We start from the raw sequence: 27,677 nt of genomic DNA, 5'->3' as shown, positions 1-27,677 counted from the left end.
CACATCCTTTCAGATTTAAACACAACTTCCCTTGATGGGAAACCAGCCTCCCTCCCCCAATCCCTGCGGTTTCTCCCAGGCACCACTGACTCCTGCTCCTCGCTTCTTCCATGTTATCTCATCTTCTTGGTTTGCTAGACAGATCTAGCAGCACTGGCACAAATCCAACTGCGCAGCAAATTTTACTGAAGGTTTTAAAGTAGAGTGCAGCCGACAACCCCTGGTGGAATAGTAAAGGGCCTCTTCTTTACTACCTGCCACTCCCACCACTCAGGGCCTTGTAGCAGTCTGCTGGTCTCCTGGCCCCACTCTGTTCTGCTCATCTTCTCATTGCCCACAAGCCCCTGATCCCCTGGTTTCTCATCCAAAGCAACTGAGATCATCCAGTCTCATCCTCCAGTCACCATAGAGGACAGCAAGGTTTTTGTTTGGTTTTGTGTACTAGGAGAAAGCCAGCTTACACTGAGGATTTCTGTATTGGTGGTTTTCTCCCTCCCTGCTACCATCCTTGAAGGGCAGTGTAGGAGCCTTTATGATTTAATGAGATGTAAAAATCCACCCTTCGGGGCTGCCGAATTTCTTGGTGGCCTTGCTGAGAGGCTGGGATTCTACTCCATCCATTTTTGGCCAAATGAAAAGACATCAAAGATTTCCTTCTCTTCCTGGGGATTGCAAAACCCTCCTGTCTCCAGAATGTGTAAACAGATCCATGCTAACTGCAGGGGAAACTCTGACTCTCCTATCCATCTGCCCCTGGGCCTTTGTGCTGCCTGGTGCTGTTGTCTGAGCTTGGCAGGCCAGCTCCGGTCAGGGGATTAAGCGACGGGCTCGGTGGTGCAGCAGCTTATGGAGATTGCCCAAGCCCTAAGCATTTCCTGTTTCAAGAAGGCCCAGTCCTGCCCATGTGCAAGGGGGTGGTGATGTCTCCATCCCCAGCCCAGGGACAAGAGGGAGGGGCCAGGGACTAGAGGGTGGGATCAGGGAGTAGAGGGAGGATGGGGACTAGAGGGGGGTTGCCCGGGTGTGCAAGGGAGCCTGGAAAGCGGCGGAAACCGGCTTCATGCCTCTTACTATATCCTCAGTACTCGGGGTTGCTAATTACAGAAAGCCAATTGTAAAGTCTAAGTTCTTTTCGTAAAATATAGGGGGAGAAAACTCCCTGGGCAAGGCCTCAGAAAACCACACCAGAACTCCACCTTCAGGAGTCACTTCATTTCTCTAGATCTGACTCCTCTTCTGTGCAGTGAAAAGGTTTAAATAGATGAGCTCCTAAAAAATTAGGAGACCAATGAACCTAGTTCAGTCCCGTATGGAATAAAGCGGCTTAATTCTTGGAGTTTCTTAACGTTTGTAGTGCTGCTGTGTTCAGTTTTAGGGGATAGAATTTCTGTTACCTCCTTTGGAAAACTGCCCAGACCAGGAATGCCCAGGCCTTCAGAGCCATATTTTGTGTATCTGTGTTCACAGACACACAGAAACATACATCCACCTTCAGTGTAAAGTTTAACCACACGTAGGATATGTAAGATTCCCACTTTCATGTCCTAAGGTGAAAGAAACCTCTGAAATTATAAGGTAAAGTAATATGAACTATAATATTTTATTGTGTTGGGAACTTTATTTTGTCATATTTTGCAGTTGTAAATTATCAAAATTAAGGCCAGGTGTGGTGGCTCATGCCTGTATTCCCAGCACATTGAGAGGCTGAGGTGGGAGAATCACTTGAGCCCAGGAGTTTGTGAGCAGCCTGGGCAACGTGGCAAAACCCCATCTCCACAAAAAATAGAAAAATTAGCTGGGCAGCTGGTATGCGTCTGTAGTCCCAGCTACTCAGGGAGGCTGAGGTGAGAGAATTGCTTGAGCTGGGGTGGTTCAGGCTGCACTCCAGCCTGGGTGAGAGAGAGAGATTCTTTCTCAAAAAAAAAAAAAAATCATCAAAATTCGCAGGTACAAGGAGTGAGAAGTCAAAAATGAGCATGTATTTGTTGCCATCAAATGACTGCAAGCAAACCACAAAAGAACAAAATCCAGACTGAGAAAAAAATCAAATGAGAATGAGGTTGCGTGAGTTCAGATCCAGCTCTGCCACATGCAAGCTGCTGACCTAAGTCATTTAACCTCTCTATTCTCGTTCTCTAAAATAGGAATAATAACATCACATACCTTCCTGGCTGGTTGCAAGATTAAAGGATTAACAATACATGTAAAGCACTTAGAAGAGTGACTGGCACATAGCATGGGAAAGGCTGCATAAATTCAATGGTGTGTTATCATGAATGCAATATGTGTTTATTGAGCACCTACTTTGCACTTAGAATACAAGGGTCAGCAGAATCTGAGAGAGAGCAACCAAGTGAGAGTGAGAGAGAGAGAGAGAGAGAGAGAGAGACCCAAGCATCAGTTGTCAGAATGTCGTACGTCCTAGTCTGCTATGATCTCTCTGTCCTTTAAGTTGTATTCAATTTTTTAAAAATCATTTTAATGAAGCCTACCCATCCCAAGCACACCATGTAACTCAGGGAGTCTTAATGTCCCAACATGTTCCTGCTTTGTCTTGTCGCCTTTTGTCCTGACCTCCCCTGTCTTTGCTTCTTTGTACCTTGCCTCCTGCACAGGGTCCCCCATCCCACACAGTGGTGCCCTGCATAGGACTTCACCCAAATGCCACCAGAACAAGGCTGTGAGAAGCAGACTTTGGCATTGTGAGCAATTTCTCTCTCTTTGACTCATTCCTCTGCCAAATCAACCCCTTTTCCAGCTTCCTTTCTCTACCCAGGGGAGAAATCATGCCACTTCCTTATAATCCATCCATGGTTGAAAATGGTGATATTTTTCTCCCTACAACAAGAATAATTACAGTGCCAAGCTGAAGAGTAGTCGCTACATCTCCTCCCTTTTTCTATCCATAAAGTTACAAGTTCCTCTTGTCTTCTTTCTTCATCTTAAAAAATATAAACACTAACTTCTTGTCACTGAGCTAAGTTGCAGACACTGAGTTAACTGCTTTACTGAGTTGCCTCATTTAACTTATTTGTAAATTCAACAGACAATTCTTGGGCACTCCCCACATACTAAGTAGTGCTATTCTAAAAACTGGGAATACAATCGTAAGCATGACAAATAAACAAAAGCCTCTGTGGAACATGTATTCTAGTGTGGAGAGACACATATTAAGTAAATATCAAGCCATGATGAGATCCTTAACTAAAAATAAAACAGATTGATGGGATGGAGAGACTGCAGCTACTTTAGAAGAAATTCTCCAGGGGAGGCTTCTCTGAGGAGCAATATGAAAATCTATCTATCAGAAGATGGTGTGGGGAAGGTACATTTCTGGACAAGGGGACACTGTGCGCCCCAAGACAGGAATTTTCTCAGAGTATCTGAGGAACAGAGAGAGGGCAGGCAGACTGGAGCTCAGGAGGAGGGGCCGTAACAAGAAAGAAGTCTAGAAAGGTGAGCCAAGGCCAGAACGCACAAGGCAGAGCTGGTGTTTGTGCTTGCTCTGCCGCTTTATGAAGAACAGATCGTAGGCGAGTCTGAGGGCAACAGGAGGCCAGTTGGGAAGCTGCCACGGTGTCCAGAAGCAAGTGCATGGGGGCGTGGGCACAGCGTGGTAGTGGTGGGGATGGAGAAGTCAACAGATTTTAGTTCTTTAAGTAGTAGCAACAGAACTAGCTGGCAAGTTGAGTAGGGGATGAGTAGGGGAAAGGCAGTAAGGAAGAGAGAGTGACTTCTAGACAGTGGGGAAGACTACAGGAGGAGCACATTTAGGGTGGGGAAGTCAGGACTTTCTGCCGTGGTATTATTGAGATGGTTTTTAGCCCCCAAATAATGTGAATATCAAGTGAGCAGTTGGAGCTCAGAGGCATCAGGGCTGAAGATGTAAATTCGCAAGTCATCAGCACATACAGGTGGGGTTGGATGCGATTCCCACAAAGGAGCAGAGCTGTAGAAGAGAGCAAGAGAAGAGGACTGTACCACAAACTTATCAGGTAGCACTGCTCACATCCCCACTCTACACATGAGGAAAACAAGCTTAGGTGGTTTCAATGACTGGCCCACGGTCTCAGGAAACAGTGGCACTGGGATTGCATCCAGGCAGTCTGACTCTACAAGCTCTATTCCTAATCACTTGGCCATAGTAGGCAGGTCCACACAGCAGTGCTGTTTTGCTTCCTTTATGTGCCACAATTTCTCTGCAGGAAGAAGATGATGATGGTCTGCCTAAGAAAAAGTGGCCAACGGTAGATGCCTCTTATTATGGTGGGAGAGGTGTTGGAGGCATTAAAAGGATGGAGGTAAGAGGACAGCTTAATGTACACTTACCTATGTACCAACTACTCCCATCCAAGTACCAACTGGCATGACCCTACTTAGCCTCTAGAGATCAGGCATGCTGAGGGCGGTATGGCCATAGATGATGCTGACCACTCAATGTCAGAAACCCAAAGCAAATTGCTAAAAACCTGCTTGAGGTCTGGTGGGGATATGGATTTGAAGGCAGAAAGATGGAGAGATGGGAGGGACAGGCTTTTAACTGCACTCCCATGCCTTACCCACCATGAGTCAGAGCAGGTCGCACACTGGCTCAAACCTCCTTGTGGTTTCTTTTCTCACTGGAATAAAATGCAAAGTTCTTACCTGGACCTGCAAGGTCTTTGCATGTGCTGTGCCCGCTGCCTGGACAATCCCTCCCTAAATATCCATCCATGTGGTTCACGCTCTCTGTTCCTTCAGTCCTCCCCTTTTCTCTTTTCCCACAGTTTCCCTCTTCCCTGGCCCTCAAAACCCAAAGGAAACCAGCGTTGGGTAGCACTCACATTGCAAGTCATTCACGTATTTGTCATTCCCATTCTCGAGGGGCAGCATATTTTGTCATTTTGTTTCATTGTATTTTATTTATTTTAGGTTCGTTGGGGAGAAAAGGGCTCCACAGAGGAAGGTGCTAAATTAGAAAAGGCAAAGAATGCAAGAGTCAAGATGCCGGAGCAGGAATATGAATTCCCTGAGCCTCGAAATCTCAACAACAATATGCGTCGGCCTTCTTCCCCCCGGAAGTGGTACTCTCCAATCAAGGTATATCTCTCTCTACTCAAAGATCTATCGTCAGTCCTGATAAAACACTTACATAGTAAAGAATCAAAATCTTTCCACATGATAAAATCCCAACCCCAAATCCAGCTTATCACAGTGGAACAATTATCTAAAATTATGGACTTGAAAATACAAGTAATTACTTTATCGATTTCCACTTAATCTGGGTTGAAAACTAGGCTTTTTAAAAATCACCATGGTGCTCACTTCGGCAACATATATACTAAAATTGAAACAATATAAAGATTAGCATGACCCCTGGGCAAGGATGACATGCAAATTCATGAAGTGTTCCATATTTTTTTAAAAAATTGGGCCAGGCACGGTGGCTCATGCCTGTAATCCCAGCACTTTGGGAGGCTGAGGCAGGTGGATCACGAGGTCAGGCGTTCCAGACCAGCCTGACCAACATGGTGAAACCCGGTCTCTACTAAAAATACAAAAATTAGCCAGGTGTGGTGGCACGCATCTGTAATCCCAGCTATTCAGGAGGCTGAGGCAGGAGAATCACTTGAACCCAGGAGGTGGAGGTTACAGTGAGCTGAGATGACACCACTGCACTCCAGCCTGGGTGATAGACCACAAAGAAAAAAATAATCACCATGGCAAAGTAGTAGAATAAGCATGGACTATGAGTCAAGTAATTTGGGTAGTAACTGCAAAGAGTGACCATAAATTTCCATAGCATCTCATAACTTCATTTAGTAGACAATCTACTATCTAAGAAAAACAGCAGCATTCTCCTTGATGCTAATCTCTACTCCTTTGGCCATAACATAAGCCCATTCCCTTTTATTTGTTCCTCCTGCCAGTGTATCAGGGCTCACCAGCAAATCTCATTGGCCATGGATCTAGGACTCACTCTTCCTGGTTGTGAGCAAATCTTTTTTCTCCACCATCTCTCTTTCCTTCACACCTCCAGAGCTTAAAATCTTCTTTGGTTTATTGGGAAGTGTAAGCCATAGGAGGCAGTTAATGCTTCCTAAAGGCCTCTTTTTTGTTTGTTTGTTTTTTGAGACAGGTTCTCACTCTGTCACCCAGGCTGGAAGGGGGTGTTGTGATCTCTGCTCACTGCAGCCTCGACCTCCCAGGCTCAAGTCATCCTCCTGGCCTCAGCCCCCCAAGTAGCTAGGACTACAGGCATGCACCACCACACCCAGCTTATTTTTGGGTTTTTTTGTTTTTTTGAGAGACAGGGTTTCGTCATGTTGCTCAGGCTTGTCTTACACTCCTGAGCTAAAGCAATCTATCTACCTCGGCCTCCCAAAGTGCTAGGATTACAGGCCTGAGCCACTGTGCCTAGCATGAAGGCCTCTTTTCTATTCTTCTTGGTGCAAATGGTTTTGAATTGACGTGATTCAGTTAACATCTTCACTCTTTAGCCTTGCCCGTAAATATCTGCATTATGCCACTTGTCAGAGAGCACTGGAAAATTACAGCTGAAAAGACTCTAGACATAATCTGTCCCCACTCTCTGATCTCCTACTGAGATAGGCAAAGTCCTTGTCCTGCTGAGGTCTGGAACCCAAGGCCCCCAACTTAGGGCTACAGACTCCAGTTTCATGCTGCAAGCAAAACTGAGCCAATTCTAAGGCCTCAAGTGAAAGACTCAATAGAGCCAGCTCCCATCACCATCCAAACACACACACACACACACACACACACACACACACACACGCAGCCTTACCCATCTTCAATGGCAACAAAGATTATTTTCATCATTTACTGAGTTAATTTGCTAATTTTGGAGCAGCCCTTCTCCTCCAAAATCGAAAGAAGTAGCATTTCAGGCAGTGTAGCGAAACGTTACTGGTTTCCTCAGCTGAGCTAGCTCAGGCTCACCTGAATTGCCACGCATTTCTATTTTGGTTTGCCGTGTTCAAAGCAGTGAGATTCTTTTTTTAGGATAAGCCTGCCCCCTGGGGTAATGGCCTGAACTCAGGAAAGATGTGGGCAAACTGCAGCTCGCTTGACTAACAGCTGTTTGCTTCTAATTATTTTCTAATGAAGAACATGCAGTGGCGTGCATGCGTGTGCAGACAGGAAGGAGCCAAGTGGATTCTCAGCCATGAAGAAGAAAGGGGATTTTCTGTTATGCCGTTCTCAGGAATCTGTACCTTGTGACTACACCACATCTTTAGTTACAGCCAGGTTTTTGTTTCTGTAATCTTGGACATTGAGAGAACATTAATTCTGTTTGAACACTCTCTATTAAGGGGTGGTTTGGGACTGAATTTGATGAGATAAATAACTACATGGGCTAATACATTCAGCACTCCCAACACCCACTTGGAAATAGCATCAATTCAGTGACTATTTGTTGTGCGGCTACTGTGTGCCAGGCACTGTAGGATGTTGAATATACAGAGGATTTCAAACCTGGGTGAGTGTCAGAACCACCTGGGAGTTCTTTAAAAAATACAGATTCCCAGGTCAACTCAGAATCTCACAAAAGGTTCCAAAAGCACACTGGCCCTCACCACTCGCCCACTTTTTCCCATCAGGTGAAACTCCTTTTGTTCACATTGCCTCCCTTTTCTAATTTCACTTCCAGACTCCCTGAGCAATATGCCTCTATTGCTCCAATTATCACTTTATCTGCAGTCCTGGCTCTTGAGCTTCCTCTTAGTCTCTGTATTAAAGCACTGGCTCTCAAAGGTGGTCCCTGGACCAGCAGCATCAGCATCACCCAAGAACTTGTTAGAAATGTGCATTCTTGGGCCCTATCCAAGATCTACTAATCAAAAACTCTGGAAGTGGGGCCTAGCCATCTGGGTATTAACAAGCTCAGTTAAGAAGTTGTCACCTGCCAGGCACGGTGGCTTATGACCGTAATCCCAGCACTTCGGGAGTCAGAGGCAGGCAGATCATGAAGTAAGGAGTTCGAGATCAGCCTGGTCAACATGGTGAAACACTGTCTCTACTAAAAATACAAAAATTAGCTGGGCGTGGTGGCAGGTGCCTGTAATCTCAGCTGCATGGGAGGCCGAGGCAGGAGAATCGTTTGAACCCAGGAGGCTGAGGTTACAATGAGCCAAGATCACGCCATTACCTGAGTGACAGGGCAAGACTCTGTCACAAAAAAAAAAAAAGTTGTCACCAAAGGTTCCAGCCAGCACTCCATAGGAAGTTCTTGGAGGGCAGGAACTGTGGTGCCTGGGTTGTTAAAATAGGCAAAGAGAGCATGATTGCACTGCAGTGATTTTTCATGCATCTCAGCAAGGAGAGCCACATTAAAGTTCACACTGGGTCCATTTTTACCACAAGCACAACTGCTGGATTAATGTTAAGTGGTTGGGGATCTGAGTGTCTTGGAGTCAGCTAAAAGGCCAGATGGAAATGAACTAGGATGCTGGTAGACTCGCAGAGCTCCTCAACAGGACTCCCTCGTTGGGACACGCAGAGCATGACTCCTCCCTTTGCCTGGTGGAACAGCTAATGCTAATGCTTACTCAGCTCCTTCTACTGTAGAGGAAATGCACACATAGCCGTTGGTGTGATTACTCATGTTTATGAGCCTTCTCTCCACCAGATTTGAACCCCTGCAGGCACCAGGTACGCTTTGAATCCCCAGTAAACAGTGCTGTACCTGGCTGATCTCTTATTAAAGAGCTGAGGCATGAGCCGTAATTATGCAACCACTCCCCAGAGCATCCAGGCAGTCAAAACACACAGACCATTTTGGTATACTCTGTCCAGGAACATGACATTCTTCATGCCATCTCTCTGAGGAGAGAAGAGAAAAAGAGGTTGTTTTAGGTGCAACAAGGAGGCTGGAAGCATAGAAAGAAATTCAAAAGTAATCGTGTGTGCTCTTTGTCCAGAAATAAGGCAGGCTTGCTTCTGGAATCTCAGGTTTCATACTATTTTACAAGATGTATAATCCACAATGAGTCCCGTGCTAACCAGAATGCCTAAGGACATTTGCTCAGCCTTGGACAAAATATTTAGCCTTATGTGGTACCATAAACTGTGCTTCCCTTTCCTCAACTCTCTCCCTGAACTCACCATGGTCCTGATAGGAGGCAGAAAGCACACTGAAAAGAACTGAACTAACAGGTGTAGGCAGAGCTAAGGGAACCCACACGGATGGTGAGGCACCAGGAGCTGGCAACAGCAAGAGCTGTTATACCTAAAGAGCACGTGGGGAAATGGTGTTACTGGGTTCTGGGAACAGCCGTACCCTGCAAAGAGACTACTCAACAGGAACTGTTTCTTTAGTTGACAATCTAAATCCACCCCACCATCTGTTTTTATATGACCTGCAAACAAAGAATGGTTTTTACACTTTTTAATGGTTATGTAAGTATCTATATAATGTTGCCCCTTGGCCTCAAAATCCAAAAATCTTGACCCTCTGACTCTTTACAGACCAAGACCAAAGGGCAGCTAGGTGATACAGAGGCAGGCTTCCAAGGCGTGGAGAAGGCAGGCAAAGAATGAATGGGGGCAGGTAGAGAATGAATGGGGGCTTGCAGATCAGGGAGAGTGACCCATCCACTCACTGCCTGCCTTCTATCTCCACTATAAGCAAGGAGAACAGCTCCACCTCACACCACCTCTCAGCAGGTATTGGAAAGACTCCTGGCTCCCCGGTGAAAGGAGCCAGAATCATATACTTATTGAATTGCATTGCATTAGACTCATTGGTTCCCATGAAATGGAGTTTTTGAGAAGCAGGTGAACACATCTGCCAAGCAAACCCAGAGAGAACACATGGAGAGAGGAAGTCCACAGTGGGCTTTTCTCCACCCACCATCTCCCCATCTAATTTAAGGCACTGACCACACCGACCACACCTCCCCCCTTCCTCATTCCAGACTCATGATCAGCAAATTTTCCCTGATATTTAGCCTGCATTTTCCTTTGCTTGGTTTTCACCCCTGGATTTACAATACCCCGTGCTTCTCATTAAATTCGGGCTGACCATTTCAGACAAATGAAGTCATGCCCAGCTATATGGGCAAAATTTTCTTAAAAACCGAAAGATAAAAAAGCACATCAAAACATACCCTGTGAGTGTGTGTGTGTCTGTGTGTACGGAAAGTTTCCAACATTATCCATTAAATCAATTAATTTATTTCCTTTGAGAGAAAGCCTGGGTCACGCTATTTACCATGTTACTTCCTTTTTTGAGACGGTATCTTGCTCTGTTACCAGGCTGGAGTGCAGTCATGAGATCTCAGCTCACTGCAACCTCCACCTCCCAGGTTCAAGCAATTCTCCTGCCTCAGCCTCCTGAGTAACTGGGACTACAGACACTTGCTACCACACCCAGCTAACCCAGCTAATTTTTGTATTTTTTGAGTAGAGACAGGGTTTCCCCATGTTGGCCAGAAAGTTCTCGATCTCTTGACCTTGCGATCTGCCCACCTCAACCTCCCAAAGTGCTGGGATTACAGGCGTGAGCCACCATGCCTGGCCTACCATGTATTTCAAAGTATAAAAAGTCAGGTGTCAGTTTATAGGGACCTTATAAGTTGAACTACTCCCAAAATTCTCAATCTCTATCTTCCAACTGGCTAAGGCAGACAAACCAAAAGAAAAGATTCAACTGCTGCCTGGCAAAAAAAAAAAAAAAAAAAAACCAGGAAACCCCACCACAAAAGCTGATGGCCCAGGGTGCTTTGGTTTTGTTTGTTTGTTTTAGAGGGTCTTGTTCTGCAGTGCAATGGTGCAATCATGTAACTCACTGTAGCATCAAACTCCTAGGTTCGAGAGATCCTTCCACCTCAGTCTCCCAAGTAGCTGGGAGGTATATGCCGTCACACCCAGCTAATTTTATTATTTTTTGTAAAGATGGGAGTTTCACTATGTTATCCAAGCTGGTCTCAAGTGATCCTCCTACCTCAGCCTCTCAAAGTGCTGGGATTATAGGCATGAGCTACCACGCCCAGCCCTCTACCTCCAGAGTGCTATGAATGCTGGCTGTATAATCATTCCCAGCACAGTCTTATTGTTTAGAAAGAAACCGAAGCTAGCGTTTACATAAAACTTCCACTATGAGTTTGTGAATTAGAAGATATGGTCTGTGGCTAAGATACAGTTCAGGAACCTGGAACAGGTAAATTTCTCATTTTATAGTCAAAATTTGTCAACTTCAAATGAAAGAAAGCTATTCAAAAGTGTCAGTTAATACGATCTGGCACAGGGCTTGAGGCTCATGGAGAAATCTTTGCCTTAGCTTCACAGAAGCAGTTGTGCATTTTGCCGGGGAGTGAGGATCAGTGTCTTAAATACATGCTGTGGAGAGGCTTGTGCATGCCGGGCACCCGAGTCTGAGACAGATAAAGTGGAGGCAACTGAGAAGGATCCTCCAAGACCTTAGGTGAAACCCAGAGACTGTTTAGAAGACTCTTCTGTGGCACATCTGGCCCCAAAGGGTTGTTATTAACGAGCACACTGCCATAGTCTTTAAATGACAGACTTCTGCCTGCATTCAGAAAAATCAAGGCTCCAAGAGCCTTTGTCATGCAGTGCTCGTTGACTTTTGAGAGTTATTTTTTATCCTCATTTTGGTCGTAAACATTGTTTTTCTAAAGCTTATTTCTTAGATACAAACACTGTTTTTCTAAAACTCTTGCATAAAAACTACCTGCTGTAAGAGTATAAAGAGGTGAAAAGTTGTGTTGATTGATTGATTGATTGACTGATTCATTGCCCAGTTTTCTATGCCACAGACTGGAGACTTTGGGTTCATTTGTGGGACAGCCAGAACTCAGAATGCTGAGTATATACCTGAAACTAGCTAATCTTGCCTTGGCCAGGAGAGCCCAATGACAACAACTCACCCAGATCAAGCACGCCCTGCAAGTCGGGAAGCGGCTTTCATTCACTAATGCCTTTATTACTGATGATAGTCCTTGAAAGTAGAAGCTACTATTCCATAGGTAAATGGATACCCAGAGCAGTAGAAACCACAAATGGAAAACCAAGGCACAGAGAGGTTAGGTAACTTGCCCAAACTCACACTGCTAGTAAGATGTTTCGTGGTTCATTTTATTGACTGCACTGCATCCATTTGGGCTAGCAATAAAATTTGTCATGAATCAATAGGAGAGTGGAGAGAGACTCTGGAGATGAAAAGCCAATCTGGAAACTATTCACAGAATGAGTGACAGATGATGAGGGCCTGGGCCCAGGCAGGAGCTGTGGAGGTGGTGGGTCAGGGGTAGATGGGAGGAGGTGGCAGCAGAGCTGCTGCAGAGAGAACATCCATGCGACACGGTTGGCATTGGACACGAGCAGGTAGCAGAGAGAAGGGAGGTTAGAATGATTCCTGATACCCAGCCTGCCCATCAGGATAGATGGCGGTGCCATGAATCAAGGGAGGGTGTGCAAAAGGAGGAGCAGGTATGGGGAGAAGAGTTAGTTCAATTTGACATCCACATTACAATTAAGATTCAATAGGTAAATGGATACCCAGATCTGGAGCTCAAGAGAGGACTGGGCTGAGGATAGAATTTGTGAGTCGCCAGCAGATAGGCGGAAGTTGGACCCATGAGACTAGATGAGAGCACTCAGCTGAGTTGAGAATAGAGGTGCCAAATAAAGACCACCATGTCACGTGCAAGCAGATGGAGAAGGGGCAGAAGAAGCTGAGAAGAACTCAGCAGAGAGGTCAGAGGGAGCAGGTGGAGGCTGGTGGCACAGAAGCCGGGGGAGAGTGTGCAGAGCGGAGGCCCAGCACAGGAATCTCCCCAGAGAACCAAGTGAAATGAGTGTTAAGGCATTTGGCAGTCAGGATGCTATGGGTGGCCCTAGCACGAGCAACTTGGGTGGCATGATTGGGGCAGAAGGGATAAAACTGTGGCTTGTGGGTAAGAGGAAAATAGGCTTGGAGGAGCACAGAATAGAAGATGGGCAGATGCTTGCTTACAAAGTTCAAATTATTGGATTCCTACACTCCGTATTACACTCTTTTCCATCTTTCTACAGAGCCTCCCAAATGATCATTTTAATGACTTTACTGTGATCATAGGTAACATTTAATGAATACCTTCTATGAGACAAGTACCTAACTTCAATATTTAACGTCTTATAGCAAGTCTCTAGAGTAGACAGTATTATTTATCTCTTCTTTAAAGATGAGAAAAGTAAGGCTTAGGGAGATGACACAACTCATCCAACCTGTAGAGCTGGTGAAAAGGAAACCCAGAGTACAAACTGGGGCAGCCTGGCTTCGGTCACTTTGTGCTTAAACACTACACCATAGGGTGATCTGTTGCCACAAAGAAACATCATTTACTACCCATTCTCCTGGTATTATACATCTAGGTGGTTTCTGCTCTTTTGCTATGCATGTAACTTTAAATTTCTGCTGAGCTAATTAATACATTTCTTCAACAGCCAAGTGTTCTTTCAGCCCCATCTCATTGCACTTTTGTCGCAGAGTTGACTGATTAGCACACACAGCTCTGTGGGTGGGCTAATTTACAAAGCCAAATGCTGGGAGCCCTCCCCCTCTGAAAAAAGGGGGAAAGAAAAAAGAGGCATTCATCCAGGAAACCCACCTGGTTATGTCCTAAAATATCAATGCTTATCCAAAAGAACCGTAAAGGAAAATATAGAGCTGATGATTGAAATGGCTTAATACAGAAAACTATCCTGCACACAGCAGCCAGTGCTATCCAGCATTCTAAAATCATTTCAAAATATTTTTCAAGGCTTTTGTAAATTCCTTGCCAAAATAGATGAGAAACACTACACTTGGCAAGACAAAGTTTAACCCGCAAGAACTCAAACAACAGTTCATAAAGATTAAAAAGGGCAATTTTATACATGTATGTAACCCACCAGAAAATTTCAGAACATGAAATCTTCAAGATAATTCTTAAATTAATACTGCCCCTTTATAAATGCTTTGTGTCCAGGAACTTGAACTCTTTAGACTTCTCCAGCCTTCCCAGCACTGTCATTCAAAGACCTCTGTAAGATTAGGATTTTCAAACGTTCCTAAGGCTTGAATAGGAAATACATTTTACATTTTGGCTCAGTTTAGGCCCACACATCTGTGCACACATGGGGTCGTACACACACCCAGACACATTTCACTGAAATAAATTTTTCACAATATCCTCACCATGTGCAATTAATATTTTCTCTTCTATTTCTTAAACATTCTGCTCCTATACAAAATTGATTTCATGAGGGCTTAAAGGGTTGCAACCTACAGCTGAGAAACCCTAAGTTCTAAAGGATCTAAATTAAAGCATTCTTGCCAGAAGATCTGCATGAGGAAGAATCTGGAGTTGGTGTAATAGAAGGCATATGTGATTTGGAATTAGACAGACATGGGTTCCAATCTTAACTCTCTGGTTTATAAACCATCTGCCTTTTGGCAAGTTACTTGATCTCTCCAACCCTCCCTTTCCTCTGCACAGCCCTCTGGGACTGCTGGGACAATTCACTTAGAAGACACCCATGGAAGAACCTACCACTTCGGAACATTCATTCATCTGACAAATACATATTGAGCAGGGGATGTTGTCCTAAGGGCTAGGCAGACAGAAGTGAACAAAACCATCATGAACTGCTTTCATGAAACTGGCATTCCAGGGGGCACAGACAGACGATCAGCAAATTAACATAGAATATATCAGGGAATGAGAAGGACTGTGTTAGTTTCCTCTTGTTGCTGTAATGAATTACCACAAACTTAAAGGTTTAATCAACAGAAATCTATTATCTTACAGTTCCAGATGTCATAAGCCCAAAACGGGTCTCACTGGGCTAAAATCAAGGTGTTGGCAGAGCTGTTTTCCTTTTGGAGACTCTAGAGGAGAATTTATTTCTTGTCTTTTATAGATGCTAGAGGCTGCTCACACCCACTGGCTTATGGCCACCCTCCATCTCCAAAGCCAGCAACATTGGGTTGAGTCCTTCTCACACCCAGTCACTGTGACTCTGCTTCTATCCACACATCTCTTTCTCTAGATCTGACTCACCTGCCAAAACTCACCTGTCCTTCCTCTAGGAAGGACCCATGTCATTAGATTCAGCCCACTGGATGATTCAGGATACTCTCCCCATCTTAAGATCCTTAATCACATCTGCAAAGTACTTTCTGCCATGTAAGGCAACATAGTCACAGGTTCCAGGGAATATAAATAAAAATCACCTATAGAGGTGTTCTTTATCTTCAGCTGTGAAAGCCTTGGCACTGACATACTTACTCTTCTCCATTTTAGCCAATTACACACAACCCCAAAGGGTTTGTGGTTTTTGGTCCTCTGTAACGCTTGGTAATTCATCTCTCGAGCCCAGGCTTCTGAGCAAGTTATAGCTACTGAGTGAGCCTAGCAGACAGCCAGGGATGTGCATTCCAGGGGCCTTTCATTGGTCTTGCCCTGTCGACACTTATGTTAAGTAATTTTCCAGAATTTGTCATTAGTGTCTTCATTAATGAGCTCTGGGTACCAAGTGGGAAGAAAACACTTTAGTGGACCTGGGAAAAGATTGACTTGTGGTGTGAGGATATTCCCAGAAATGTGAGAAGGACAAAAGCCCAGATCTTGAATGAAGTTATGTTTGCAAATGTGGGGCTGTACTCAGACCTCAGGGTGTGTCCTTCACAAACATCAGAGCCTTCTGTGTGTATGTCTCTTCTTCTCCTCCATTCACAAAGCTCCAGTTTTGAACTAAGGGACTGCAGAGTCACTAATCCCATCACTACCATATTGGCAATGTTGTGTTGTTCGCCTGACTGAAGCAGCACAGGAAGTTCTGTGTGCCTATGGGGCAGCGAGGGGTAGCCCCAGGTCTGCTTTCAATATGTAATCTTGGTGCATTTGTTTTATTTCAGGGAAAACTCGATGCCTTGTGGGTTCTACTGAGGAAAGGATATGATCGTGTTTCTGTAATGCGTCCACAGCCAGGAGACACGGTAGGACTGGTTAATTCATTAATGGTGTCTATCGGTCTCTCTGTCCCTCTCTCTCTCTTTCTCTCTCCCTCTGTCTCTCTCCCTCTTTGAAGAGCTAGAATAACTTTGGATTCTAAAACAGAGTTAGGGTAACTCCAGATATACAAATCCAGCTATTATTTCATGTTGCAGCAAATCAGATACCAATTTTCAAAATGTTGGTTATTACAAGATCTTGAGTTTTGATTTGCTTTTCTGAAAAGGATTTTGACAGAAATAGGCTGGGTTTAACTTTGTAGAATTTGAGCTTCTCAATGTATAAGCACAGTGAGAGAATAAAGCAGGACTGGCCCCCACGTGGGGCCGTTTCAGTGGGGAATTCTGCTGGCCATCGGCCACACAAGCCAGTGGTGCAGAACAGAGTGCCAGCACTGCAAGGATGGGGTGAGGGCAAGGAAGCGGCTGTGGAAAACACCTACCATTTCCCAGCAGGTGTTGGGCCCAGCTGGCCCAGGACCACAGAGGGATCTTTCACCCCAGGTGAGGATTTGTCTAGGCACCATCAAGGCTAAACTTGGAATATCTCTAGCCAGCAGAGACCTTAGAAACCATCCAGCGCACGGCTTCATTTTGTAAATGAGGAAAGAAAAACAAACAAAAACAAAAAATCACCTAACTGCATTCTCCAAAAGACAAGAGATGTTGAAAAGTTTGTTCTGGTTCAAATGTAAGTAACAAGTAACAGTGGAAACAACCTCAGTTCTGCCGAAATAACACTATTGCTATTTGTTTATGTAAGAGCTAGTCTCTCTTCCACAAGTTTTACAGACCAAAACTTGGGACCAAGTTCTCCCTCAACTACCAGCAACCTGCATATTCCAGCCACTTCTTTGGGAATCAGGCACATTAATCCAAAAGCAAAATAAAAGTATCTCATTTAGAACTCTTTCCAAATCAAGCAGACTTGGGTTTGAACCACCCTTCCTTCCTGGCTAGAAAACTCCAGGCAAATTACCTGACCTCTCTGAACTTCATCCTTATAAAGCAGATGGCATGGACCACTTCCTACTGTGACTGGTTGGAGAAGGTAATGTTTGTAAAGCATTTGGCCCACCGCTGAACACATGAAAATGCTCAATCAGGCCGAGTGTGATAGTTCATACCTGCAATCCCAGCACTTTGGGAGGCCAAGGCGGACAGATCACTTGAGGTCAGGAGTTCAAGACCAGCTCAGCCAATATGGGGAAACCTCATCTCTACTAAAAATACAATAATTAGCCAGATGTGGTGGCACATGCCTGTAATTCCAGCTACTCATGAGGCTGAGGCAGGAGAATTGCTTGAGCCAGGGAGGTGGAGGTTGTAGTGAGCCGAGACTGCACCAGTGCACTCCAGCCTGGGCAACAGAACGAGACTCTATCTCAAAAAATAAAAAATAAAAATTGTTTTTAAAAAGGAAATGTTCCATTGATGGCAGATATCCTTATGGTTATTTGCTGTGTGCTGTTCTGCTGTCTGGGGATGGTTGATGCGGAACTTCAAGCCATATTGCAGTTGGTATGTGTGTTCTGCTGACTCTCCAGCATGGCACAGCTAACATTAGAGCAGAGCCTGATAGACAGGCCCTGCCACCTCCGCCCCTCACACCTGGTGACAGTGGGTGGTTTGCAGCTGAGGAGGTTTGGTCTAAAGTTTCATAGCTTATGTGAGCCATTGCCCAATTAGCTGTTCCTGTTGTGACTAAGACGGCAGGCAAGTGAAAACGTGAAACTAGCTCATATAAATGCTGGGTTGACTTGGCCCTCATCACAGATGAAATTTGACCTTTTGTCTGTGACAGTCAACAAGACCAAATTTTTATACCAAATTTTAAATTAAAATGCTACAGTTAGGAGAAATGAACATAGATCATAAAGTTAGTACTCGGGGAGGTGTTTGGTCTTATAAAATATATATCTGCTTTCTATGGGAAATGAAGAAATCTTTTTAGCATGCATGAGACTCCTCTAACAGATTAAGAAAAAATAATAATAAGATACCTAAACTAAGGTTCAGCAGTACTATTTTTTGTGATAGAACCTGCTGATACAGTGTATGATCCCATTTTTTTTTCAGAGCAATTGAAAAACATCTCCACTAAAATATGTTAACATTCCATTTTCCATGGACCAGTTTGCCAGAAACAAATTCATAAACTGGGTCAACCTAAGAAGTGGGAGGGTTATAGGAAAGAGGCTGGACAGAAAGAAATATTATCATTTATAAGACAGAAGAATCAATGCCGTTTGAGAGCAGAAGGCTGGTTACATAAAGCCAAGAACAATGGAATGAAAATAAATGGAACTTCCTCTAATGAATCACACCTAAATTGAATCTCTTATTTACCAATTCTGAATGAAAGTTTGTATTAACAGCTGAAGATGTTCATGTGAGAAACATTTTTGAGAAACACAATGCTACCTTGAACTTTTATTCTCTAGCCATGCAAAATAATAGATTTGCAATACAAGAAGCTTAAGAATTTGGATACATTTGAACATACTGTCACCACTGTCACAAATTATAATTATCCAGTTTACTTTTAAGTACCCTTTGTTTGTGGGAGTCTTGCTAAAGTGATAAGATACATGAGAAAAATAGATGCAGAAAATTGCGTCCTTGTTGCTATGGCAACAGCCACATGATGTACACATGGAGTTACACAAGAAAGGTCACAGATGAAGTAAGAGCCAGAATTCAGAGCTGCCTATGGCTACTCCGGAAAGAATTCCAGGGGAAGGGTGGGGGGCAATATTGTAGCTTTGTCTACATGCTTCTTCTGTTTTGTTTTGCATAACCTTAGGAGACTCACTAGAGACCTGCGTTGCTTGCATGGTGGTGAGTCTGTAAGAATTCTTCAGCACTGATTTATGGAGCTAACCACATTTTCCATAAACTCAAAATGACTCCATCCAGGCATGTGCTCATGAACAAGAGTCACAGGTTCTGAATTTTTCCTTTAAAACAAAACAAAAACAAAAATCACCTAATTGCATTCTCTGTTACATTCTAAGTTGCTTCAAACACATGTTGACCTCACAGAAACCTGGCAGATTTTCCTCCTCAATTCCTGTCTCCTTCATCCTCCCCCTAGCTACTCCACCCCAGTCCTCTAGATGCAGACACAAGCCCACCAACAGAGCCTCTGAGGCTGCTGAAAGGCCTCCAGCCCCAGCACAGAGGAGGGGTTTGGGGAGCCAGAGCCCAGAGCCACCGCCCTTCCCTAGGATTGGCACCCACCTCCTCAGAGCCATCCAAGCCCCAGGTCAGCAATGGCAGCAGGGAGCACGAATGTTTTCCATCTGCCATCACCCATCTCCCTCTTTCTGCCTGCGGTGGGTTCATGGTCCCATTGCTCCTTGGAGCCCACCAAGAAATACTTGGGCCATCATAAAAGAGAAAGTGCCAAAGGAAACCACCTAAATAGCAAAGCAGTAGCACATCTGATTCTAAGACTTTTAAAGTTTGCTAAGCATGTGGTGTCCCCTGCTCCCAGTATATAGCCACCACAGTGCTCCTTATAAAACCAAACCTCAACACACCATGCCTCCACTTCAGACTTGCAAAAACTGTTGGAAAACCCAGAATCCTTAGCTTGATTTAGAAAGGCATGCCTTTCCATATCATCCGCTGCTTACCCCAGATTCCCTCATCACCTCCAAATAGGCTCTGAGCACTTGGAATTAATTGCTGGCCATGCCCTGAACATGCCAGGACATTTCTGTGCCTTTGCTAGATTTCTCTGCTTGGAATGCCTTTCCCATCCTCTCTACCGAGTGAATATATTTTTTTATTATTACTGAGGTAGAACAATTTTTTTAAGTTTATTTTCTCATTTGTCAATTGGTTTGACATGTCTCATTTTTCCACTGGATATTTCAGTGTTGGTTTCATATGATCATTTAATTAACCCGTCTTCATTCATACATTAATGAAATGTTTTGAAAGTCTACTATGTGTCCGATCCTGTGCTTGCACGGTACTTATGACGTGGTACTTATTAATGCTTATGACATTTAAAGTCTAACCACGTATCATATATCCAAAGTTTTTTCTAGTTTGCCATTTACCTTTTAACTTTTTAAAAATGCATTGAAGTTATCTATGATTTTATAGTCAAATCTATAAGTATTTATGATTTCTGCCTTTGGTTTCAAATTTAGAGTGGTCTCCCCTACTTCAAAGAACATAAATTTTCACAAAAATTTTCTTCTAGCCCCTCTGTCTGCTTTTGATGGTAATGTGAATTTGTCACCTTTTCTGTATCCTCCTGAGTATTTTAGTGCAGGTTTGGGAAAGGCTCTTTCGGAAGCTATGGGCCATATGTTGTATTAAACTAGAAGTACTAGGAAATTATCTTAAATGCCTTGAAGTGGATGTATTAATAGAAAGTGACTTGGATTTACTCTGGGCCATCCCAATGAAGAGAGGTAGCCCCACAGGTAGAAACAACAGTGAAACAAATTTCATCAGGAAGAATTGGAGAATGCAAGTTTCAACAACGCAGCGGGCTGCCCCAGAGACTAATGTTCCAGGTGACTAATGTTACCAAATACAGATCAAACGGGTTAACCACTAGGCCAGGACATAGTAGGGGGTTCCTGTAGCAGATCAATGGTTCTCAAACTTAAGCCTCAGAATCACCTAGAAGGTTTGTTAAAGCACAGCTTGCTGAACCCATGCTTGCAGTTTCTGATTCAGAAGTTCTGGAGTGGAGCCTGGGAATTCACATTTCTGACAAACTCCCAGGTGACGCTGCTGTTGCTGCTGGTCTGGGGATTATACTTTGAGAACCAGTAAGATAAGGAACCAGACAAACTTCAGAGTACCTCTCACCCTGAGAGTTTAGGGTTCTAAGCAATATTTCTATACTGATTTGACCACTAAGCCCTCCCTTTTCTATATTTCTCCATAAAACACCTATTGACACAACTGGGGAATAACTAGTCTACCTTAAATCTAAATATTAAGCCCCATTGAGTTGTAAAGAAATCCTTCCCATCTTCAGACCTTCTGTTCCTAGATTATGAATTCCAAACACAGAAAGGTAAGGGAATTCAGAGATCACAGCATGAACCCCACTGGTTTTCCATCTGCTTGCACATTGTTATCACCTGGGGAGATTTCAAGGTCCCACCCCAAAGGTTCTGTTTAATTGCTCTGAAATAAAGTCTGGGCACTGGAATCATAAAGGCTCCCCAGGTGATTGTAATAGACATCCAAGATTGAGAAGCAGTGAGCTGGTCCAATTTCCTCTTTTTCACTCAGGGCAGCATATTCTCTTTCCTTCTTGAAACACTTTAAGGGAAACTCTCCACATTCCTTCAGAAACCCTAAGAGTAAGATAGGCTGATCACAGTCTTCACGTGCTTTTAACAGTCCCTTTCCTATCAGGAAGATGGTGAACCTAGACTGAGGCTGACATGTCATCGTTACTGCTTAAGAAGATGGAAAAGAGAAAAATAGAACTCGGCCTCATATGTCTTTTCTGGATGGAATTTAATCAATCTACCCACCAGCCTGAACCCTCCCCAGTCACTTTTACCCCAATTTAGACTCCACCTCACTTCACGTGCTTCCGGAGAACCCACTGGGTTTGTATGTCATCTGTTTTCAGATCTGGCATCAGGAGGCTGGTACATTCCATTACTATCTGCAAGAACAAAATACTAAAGCTCACTCAGAACTTGTTTTGCAAGCCTGGGTCTCTTTGCAACCAGAAGAGACCCAAGGAAACACACACGTAAATGTACATAAACAATGTTTGAAACTCATCCGAAGTAAAGCCTGAGAGGTTGTGAAATCCTCCCCAGCTGTTTCCAATAAGGGCGTGAGGCCAGTCACATGGGCACCAAGTCTCCCTCCTGTCACAGAGGCAAGAACAGCCTGTGCAGGTTATCCCCCAGGAGAGGGATCGTCCTCTGCCTGCTCCTTCTAAAGCAGATAAGCCTCCTGTAGCATAAGGAGGCCTCAGAGAAAGTGTCTGCACTCTTGCTTTCTCTCTCCTCTCTTCTTTCTCCTTCACATTTCCTTCATTCCCTTTCTTCTCACCCCTTTCCTGTTTTTCTTTTCCCTGTTCACTGCCAATTTCTAAGGCCTGTCATGGTTGCTTTCCCTCAACAAAGACCAATTGCACTCCTACTAAGAATCCATTTCTGGGCTGGGCACTAGGGATATCCACTGGAAGAGGACTAAATTCCAGCTCCCAGGAGTTCATGTATGTATGTATGGTGTGCAAGAGAAGATAGTGTCACCCACTGTATGAACTGCAAATGCTTACAGAAGCACAAACCCACTCAAGATAACTTAGGGTAATGATAATCTCCATTTTAAAGAACAGAAATTGAGGCTCATGGAAAATTATTAACTTTTCCAAGGACACACAACTGGTAAGGAGGTCTGGGCTTGAATTCAGGACATTCAGACTTGAAAGTCAATACAAGGGATTCCTGAACTCCTTCATGCATTCAACAGATACTTTTTAGACATCTTCTAGGAGCCAAAGGGCACTGTATTAGTACTTGGTATACAAGAGGAATGAATGAGTCCTGTCCCTGCCCTTGAGGAACAGGGACAAACAGGAAGCCCCCAAGCACTGCCTGGTGTGAAAGTCTCTGTGAGGGGGCTTCACCCAGGAAGGGCATCTCACCAGCCTTGGAGTCCATATGGCTTCTTGAATGGACATTTAAACTGAGACAAAAAGGAGGGAATGGAGTTTGGGGAGAAAATATTCTAGTGGCAGGGAAGCTTGGGTACAGATCTGCAGGTGAGACTATGGCTCCTTCAGGGAGACACAAGGAACGGGGTACAGAGGAGGACAGAGTGGGTGGCAGTGGGAAGAGGGACTGTGTTGAAGAGGCACCTGAGGTGCCGGCCATGGGTGTCTGGTCTACCAGCCTGAGGAGGCTGGACTCTACCCTTAGGACAGTGGAGCTTACTGCAAGAGTTTTAAGCAGAGGTGCAATCAGATGTGGGTTTTAGAAAGGTCACACTGGCTGCAGTGTGGGTGCAGTGGCAGTGAGAGAGGCTGGCCGCCTGAAGCGCAGAGTGGTGAGCAAGGAAGAGCCTAGATTCATGAGATGCTAAGCAATTAATCACAGATTTGGTAACTGCCTGGGTGTGAGGATGGGAGGGTAGAAGGTGCGGGGGAGGACCTCCAGGATTTGGCCCAAGTGACAGAGCTGACTGTGCTGCCATTCACCAGGATGAGGAGAGCTTTGGGAGGGAAGTTGAGGACCTCACTTTTTAACTTGTGGAGTTGGTGGTGCCTGTGAGACATCCAAGCATCCTGTAGCAGGTCAGGACCAGGGTGAAGCCTGAAGGCATCCAGGGCAGGTACTCTACGGGTTGTTCACTGTCAGGGTTGTGTGAGAGCAGGGACCTGAGAGTACATGCCTCCTTAAATTTTGTGCCCTAGACACCTCGCATGCCTCATCCTAGTCTTAACCTGTTCAGGGGGCAGTTTTGCTCCAGCGAGAGTTCTGGATGGGGGCAAAGATTTGAGAGTCATTGGCCATGGCAATTGAGACCAATGTGAATAGAGGGGATACCAGGGAGAGAGGTAGAGAGAAGAGAAATAAGCACTGAACCCTGAGAGTCACATCCTTTAAGTCAGGGTAGAGAAAAGAAATAGAGCAAGACGGAGACTAAGAAGGACCAGCCAAGAGAAAGAGAAGTCACAACAGGAAAGTCTGGGGTCATGGAAGCCAAGGGAAGATAATACATTACGGAGGAGGGTGGGGTGTCAAATGATGGGAAATTAAGATGCAAACTGAGAGTAATCCTCTAATAAGATTAGCAGTAAGGAGGTTATGATGCCCTTAGTGACCTGAGCTCTGTGGGATAATGCTGATGGGAGCGAAGCTTAACAGACAATGGGAGGGAGAGCCAAGGCAGTAGCTGGAGGAGATCCTAGAGTTGGAAAGGGTTCTTTGTCTTAGTAAGACTTGAGCGTGATTAAGTGCATATGGCAGAGACCCAGTAGAGGAAGGGGTTGAAGGCAAGAACTCATTGTTAGACTGCAGGAACCCTTAGGAGAAGGGATTGAAGGGCTTAGGAGGAAGTGCCAGTCCATTAGTGACATGGGTTGCAGAGCCCAGGTATGAGTGAGAGAGCAGGAAGTGAGGGCATTCCTGTGGGATGTGATGGGCTCTATTCTCCCTGCGATGCCGCTGCAGGAGTGGGGCAGCTGGAACTGGAGTTCCTGGAAACAGCCACACCTTGGGAATCCCATTGCTCCTGTGCTGACAGCACTTCTTCACGTTCCAGAGTAAATGTCTCAGGATTAAATAAAATGATAGATATAAGTAATTTCAAAAGATGGGACTTTATTTTCCTCCCCTCCTTCCCCCTGAAAACTGCCATTGATTTCAGCTCAGAGAATTTTAGTTAACTCTTAACCTATGGAAAAAACTTTTCTTCAGAATTATTTTATGTTCAAACCAGCAATGACCAAAAGAATCAAGTTCTCTACATATTGAAGTCTTGCATGAAAGTCATTTTTCTTGCACAATAAACCATTAAGTTTATATTAGTTTTTTTACATTGAGTAAATAGACATCTTCAGAATTCCTATCTGACACCAGGTATAAGGTCCCAACAGATCTAGAGGGAAAGTCTCCTGACCGTTTATGGATTTTTGTAAGAAATGGATCATTTTAAGAAAAAGGAAGAAAAAAAGAAGAAAATTATAGAAAATGTTCCTAGAGGGTGTGATTTATTCTGGCACAGCATCTTCCCTGGATGTTTGAATTCTCTGTAGTATTCATTCAGCTCTCACCCTTGGAAGCCTCTCCTTTGCTGTCTCATTGGAGGGGGACATAAGTACTTAGAATTCTTGGCTCAGTTCACTGAATTTAAGGAGGAAAAGGTTCAAAACACTCTCTGTCCATAGCAAAAACTAAACTGTGCCCAAAACCTGAAAAGTTAACTTTTTTCAGAGATGTTAAACCCAAAGTTGATGTTACAAAATATACCGTCTTGGGATGTTTTTTTTTTTTTTTTTGGCACCAGCTTTCTTCTCCCATGGTAGGAAGCGTCTCTGAGGAAGTACATATGAAAGCAATTGCTGTGGTTATCTTCCTCTCCCTCTCTTCCCCCCGCCTTCCAGTCCCCACAATCTGATCCCTTTTTCCACAAGCATTACATGCTCACATTCACACACATTCCTCCTCCTCCTTATCACCATCACCATCATCATCATCATCATCATCATCATCATTTTGTAGCTTCTTTCAACATGTAGGACTTTCAACTTCAGATTGTCTCATCGCCCAAACAGCTGCAACAACAGAAGGTTAAGTCCTGAAATCAGGTTGCAAATAGCAAATAGAGGAGAAATAAATGCTAAGCTGAACAAGACAGGGATGAGAATAAAACAACCCTGTTCAAATTCTCTGACCTCATTTTTTCCCTTCCAAACAAAATCGAGAGGTAGGGCTTAGCACTAGGGTCAGAATTTTACCCAAGTGTATAATATTTGAGGTTTGCTACTTTGTCCAAGCATGATGTTCATGTCTAGCCACTTGGCTTCTGTGAGCCTGATCCTCCAGCTGATGGCACCAGAAAAGATCATCTCGGGGGACATTTGGCATCTCTGTGATAGGCCTCAATTAAGAATCATTAGAACCCAGGCTGGTGGGAAGTTCTGTCCTGGCAGAAAACTATTGGGTTAGATTACAGATGGCAAAATCTGACCTAGGAGATGGGCTTTTGAACATTGTGGGAAAAAGCCAGCCTGCTATAAAACTTCCACCCACACCCATCTTCGTTTGGCATCTCCATGACCACCCCAACTCAACCTGACCCTCAGTCTTGGAGATGGACTGGCAGTTCCTCATAATCACAGACCCTGCATTTTAGAGGCACCAAAACTGAGGTCTGGAAAGGTGGTCTGGAGAGATTCCCAAGCCCTCCCAGGTCCATTATCTCAAGTGTTCCCCATCACCTCCTTACTTTATTCTCCTTTTGATATAAGAAAGATGAGACTCAGATAAGTTCCCTGCTCTTTTCAAGGTCACAAAGAGTGTTGGTGGAAGTGACAAGACTAGAAACCCACCAGCTCGACACTGCCTGGCTCTCCTTGAGTCCTCAGCCCAGACCAGGAGAGGAGGATAAGCATCCAGACTGGGCCTTATCTCTTGAGGAAAAGGCAGGAGCAGATATAACTTCAGAAGGCAGAGTTAGTCCTTGCCACCCAACCCCTTTCCTTCTTGTCCTCCTACCTCTTCCCACCTCCTGGTACCTTTCCACTTTTATACCCTGCCCAAGATGACATACCTAGTGATGCCCTCCCACATGGGCCTACTCTCCTGCACAGGATACTGTGCTCCCAGATCACCTCATGCTCCTTTGTTCTCCCTGATTCAACCTCTCACTGCCTCCCACTTTACCACCAACACTGTGTCTAGGAGAGAGACTCCATCCATCCAGTTAATACATCTAGAGCTCCCATTCTCCAGCAGGCACCAGGCTAGGCAGTAGTGATTTAGCATGAACAAGGCGAGATCCCTGTCCTTGTGGAGTTTACATTGAAGTTGTCAGAAAAGATCACTAAATTACAGCTCCACGTGGTAGATGGTATGGGGGGAATTTGGAATTTTCTGGGAGCATAGAGCCAGGAGATTTAACCCAGGCTAGGGCATCAGGGCAGACTTCCAAAGAGAAGAGACTATTTGGCTAAGATTTAAAGGACAAACTCTCCCAGTAAAGGGAGAGAAGGGCCTTCTAGTTGGAGGAACAGCATGTGTAAAAGGCCAGAAGGGAGAGGAACTGAGAGAGGATGCACAGACCCGCAACCAGGGAAGGTAGGGAATACAGCAGCCACCACCTGCAAGCTCTGCCTTCTCCAATCTTAGTCCACCCAAATCCTTTAGGCACTCAGCACTCAGCCAAAGCCCAAAACCTTCTCCAAGTCAAGGCTCATTGTCTGGCCCTTCCTTCCTCCTCTGCTTACAGCCACAAAGTTTAGCACCAAGTTAATTTTAACCAATACTGACTTTTCATTCCCTGAATACGTTATAAGCAATTTGAGAGAAGGACCATGGCTTTTTTTCCTTTTTTTTGATTTTCCCTCACAGCACTGAGGACCTAGCTCAATTTGTTTCCTTGTCCCAGGGAGCATGGCTTTTTCTGCAACCTCCAGGTCACAGCTGTTTGCAAACTTTTATGATGTGTCTTCATAGGAAACTGCATTTGAGTCACAGGCAAAGAGATATCTGAATAAATCCTCCATCTTTTAATAAGGAGAAAGAATTCACAAGGTCTTCTAGGAACATGTCCAGATAAAATGAGGCTGATTAAAATTTTAAAACTCTAAACTTTTATTATAATTGCCACTCATACTTTTTGTCATTGCCATTTATTAATAGGTTTTTTCTATTTTTGTTTGAAAATAGAAAATTCATTTTTTAAAAACTCTCCAAAGCTTTACCAGTCTCATTTTACAAATTCGTTCTTATAACATTTATTTAATGTTAGTGTTTTCCCATTTTTTTTCTTTTTGGCTAATACCATTGAGAGTGATGTCACATTGAGAATCCACAGTGAAGAGAGAGCTAGTGTTGGGGTGCTCATTCCATTCCTCTAGCATTCAGTCCCTTTGTCCATTTCTGTGCTTGCCCCCAGCATCTGAATTGGGTTGCCTCACTGAACGGGGTAGCCCCACCATCTGGCACCC

The 27,677-nt window shown here is 44.4% G+C and overlaps 1 protein-coding gene and 1 non-coding gene across 3 annotated transcripts in view; both read left to right on the top strand.

Moving 5' to 3' along the window:
• The window catches only part of ANTXR1 (ANTXR cell adhesion molecule 1), a 268,927-nt gene that overhangs the window by 196,856 nt on the left and 44,394 nt on the right, over window positions 1-27,677 (top strand). The window contains exons 15-18 of one of the 2 annotated variants that reach the window (XM_032291882.1): window positions 4,206-4,301; window positions 4,912-5,079; window positions 15,902-15,982; window positions 18,077-27,342. In XM_032291882.1, coding sequence (XP_032147773.1) covers window positions 4,206-4,301; window positions 4,912-5,079; window positions 15,902-15,982; window positions 18,077-18,085 — 354 coding nt within the window. In that variant the 3' untranslated portion in view covers window positions 18,086-27,342. Of the gene's footprint in view, window positions 1-4,205; window positions 4,302-4,911; window positions 5,080-15,901; window positions 15,983-18,076; window positions 27,343-27,677 lie in introns of those variants that run through there. The other variant, XM_032291881.1, reaches the window with a different exon arrangement.
• Window positions 5,297-5,400, top strand: LOC116560719. Its single transcript, XR_004273105.1, has one exon. It is a non-coding gene; the product is annotated as a U6 spliceosomal RNA (small nuclear RNA).

This window comes from Sapajus apella, unplaced genomic scaffold (assembly GCF_009761245.1).
Source record: "Sapajus apella isolate SASKATOON/1434 unplaced genomic scaffold, GSC_monkey_1.0 scaffold26, whole genome shotgun sequence".
Taxonomy (NCBI): Eukaryota; Metazoa; Chordata; class Mammalia; order Primates; family Cebidae; genus Sapajus; species Sapajus apella.
Note: the sequence above shows the minus strand (reverse complement) of the source record. Positions and strands in the feature narration are given on the sequence as shown.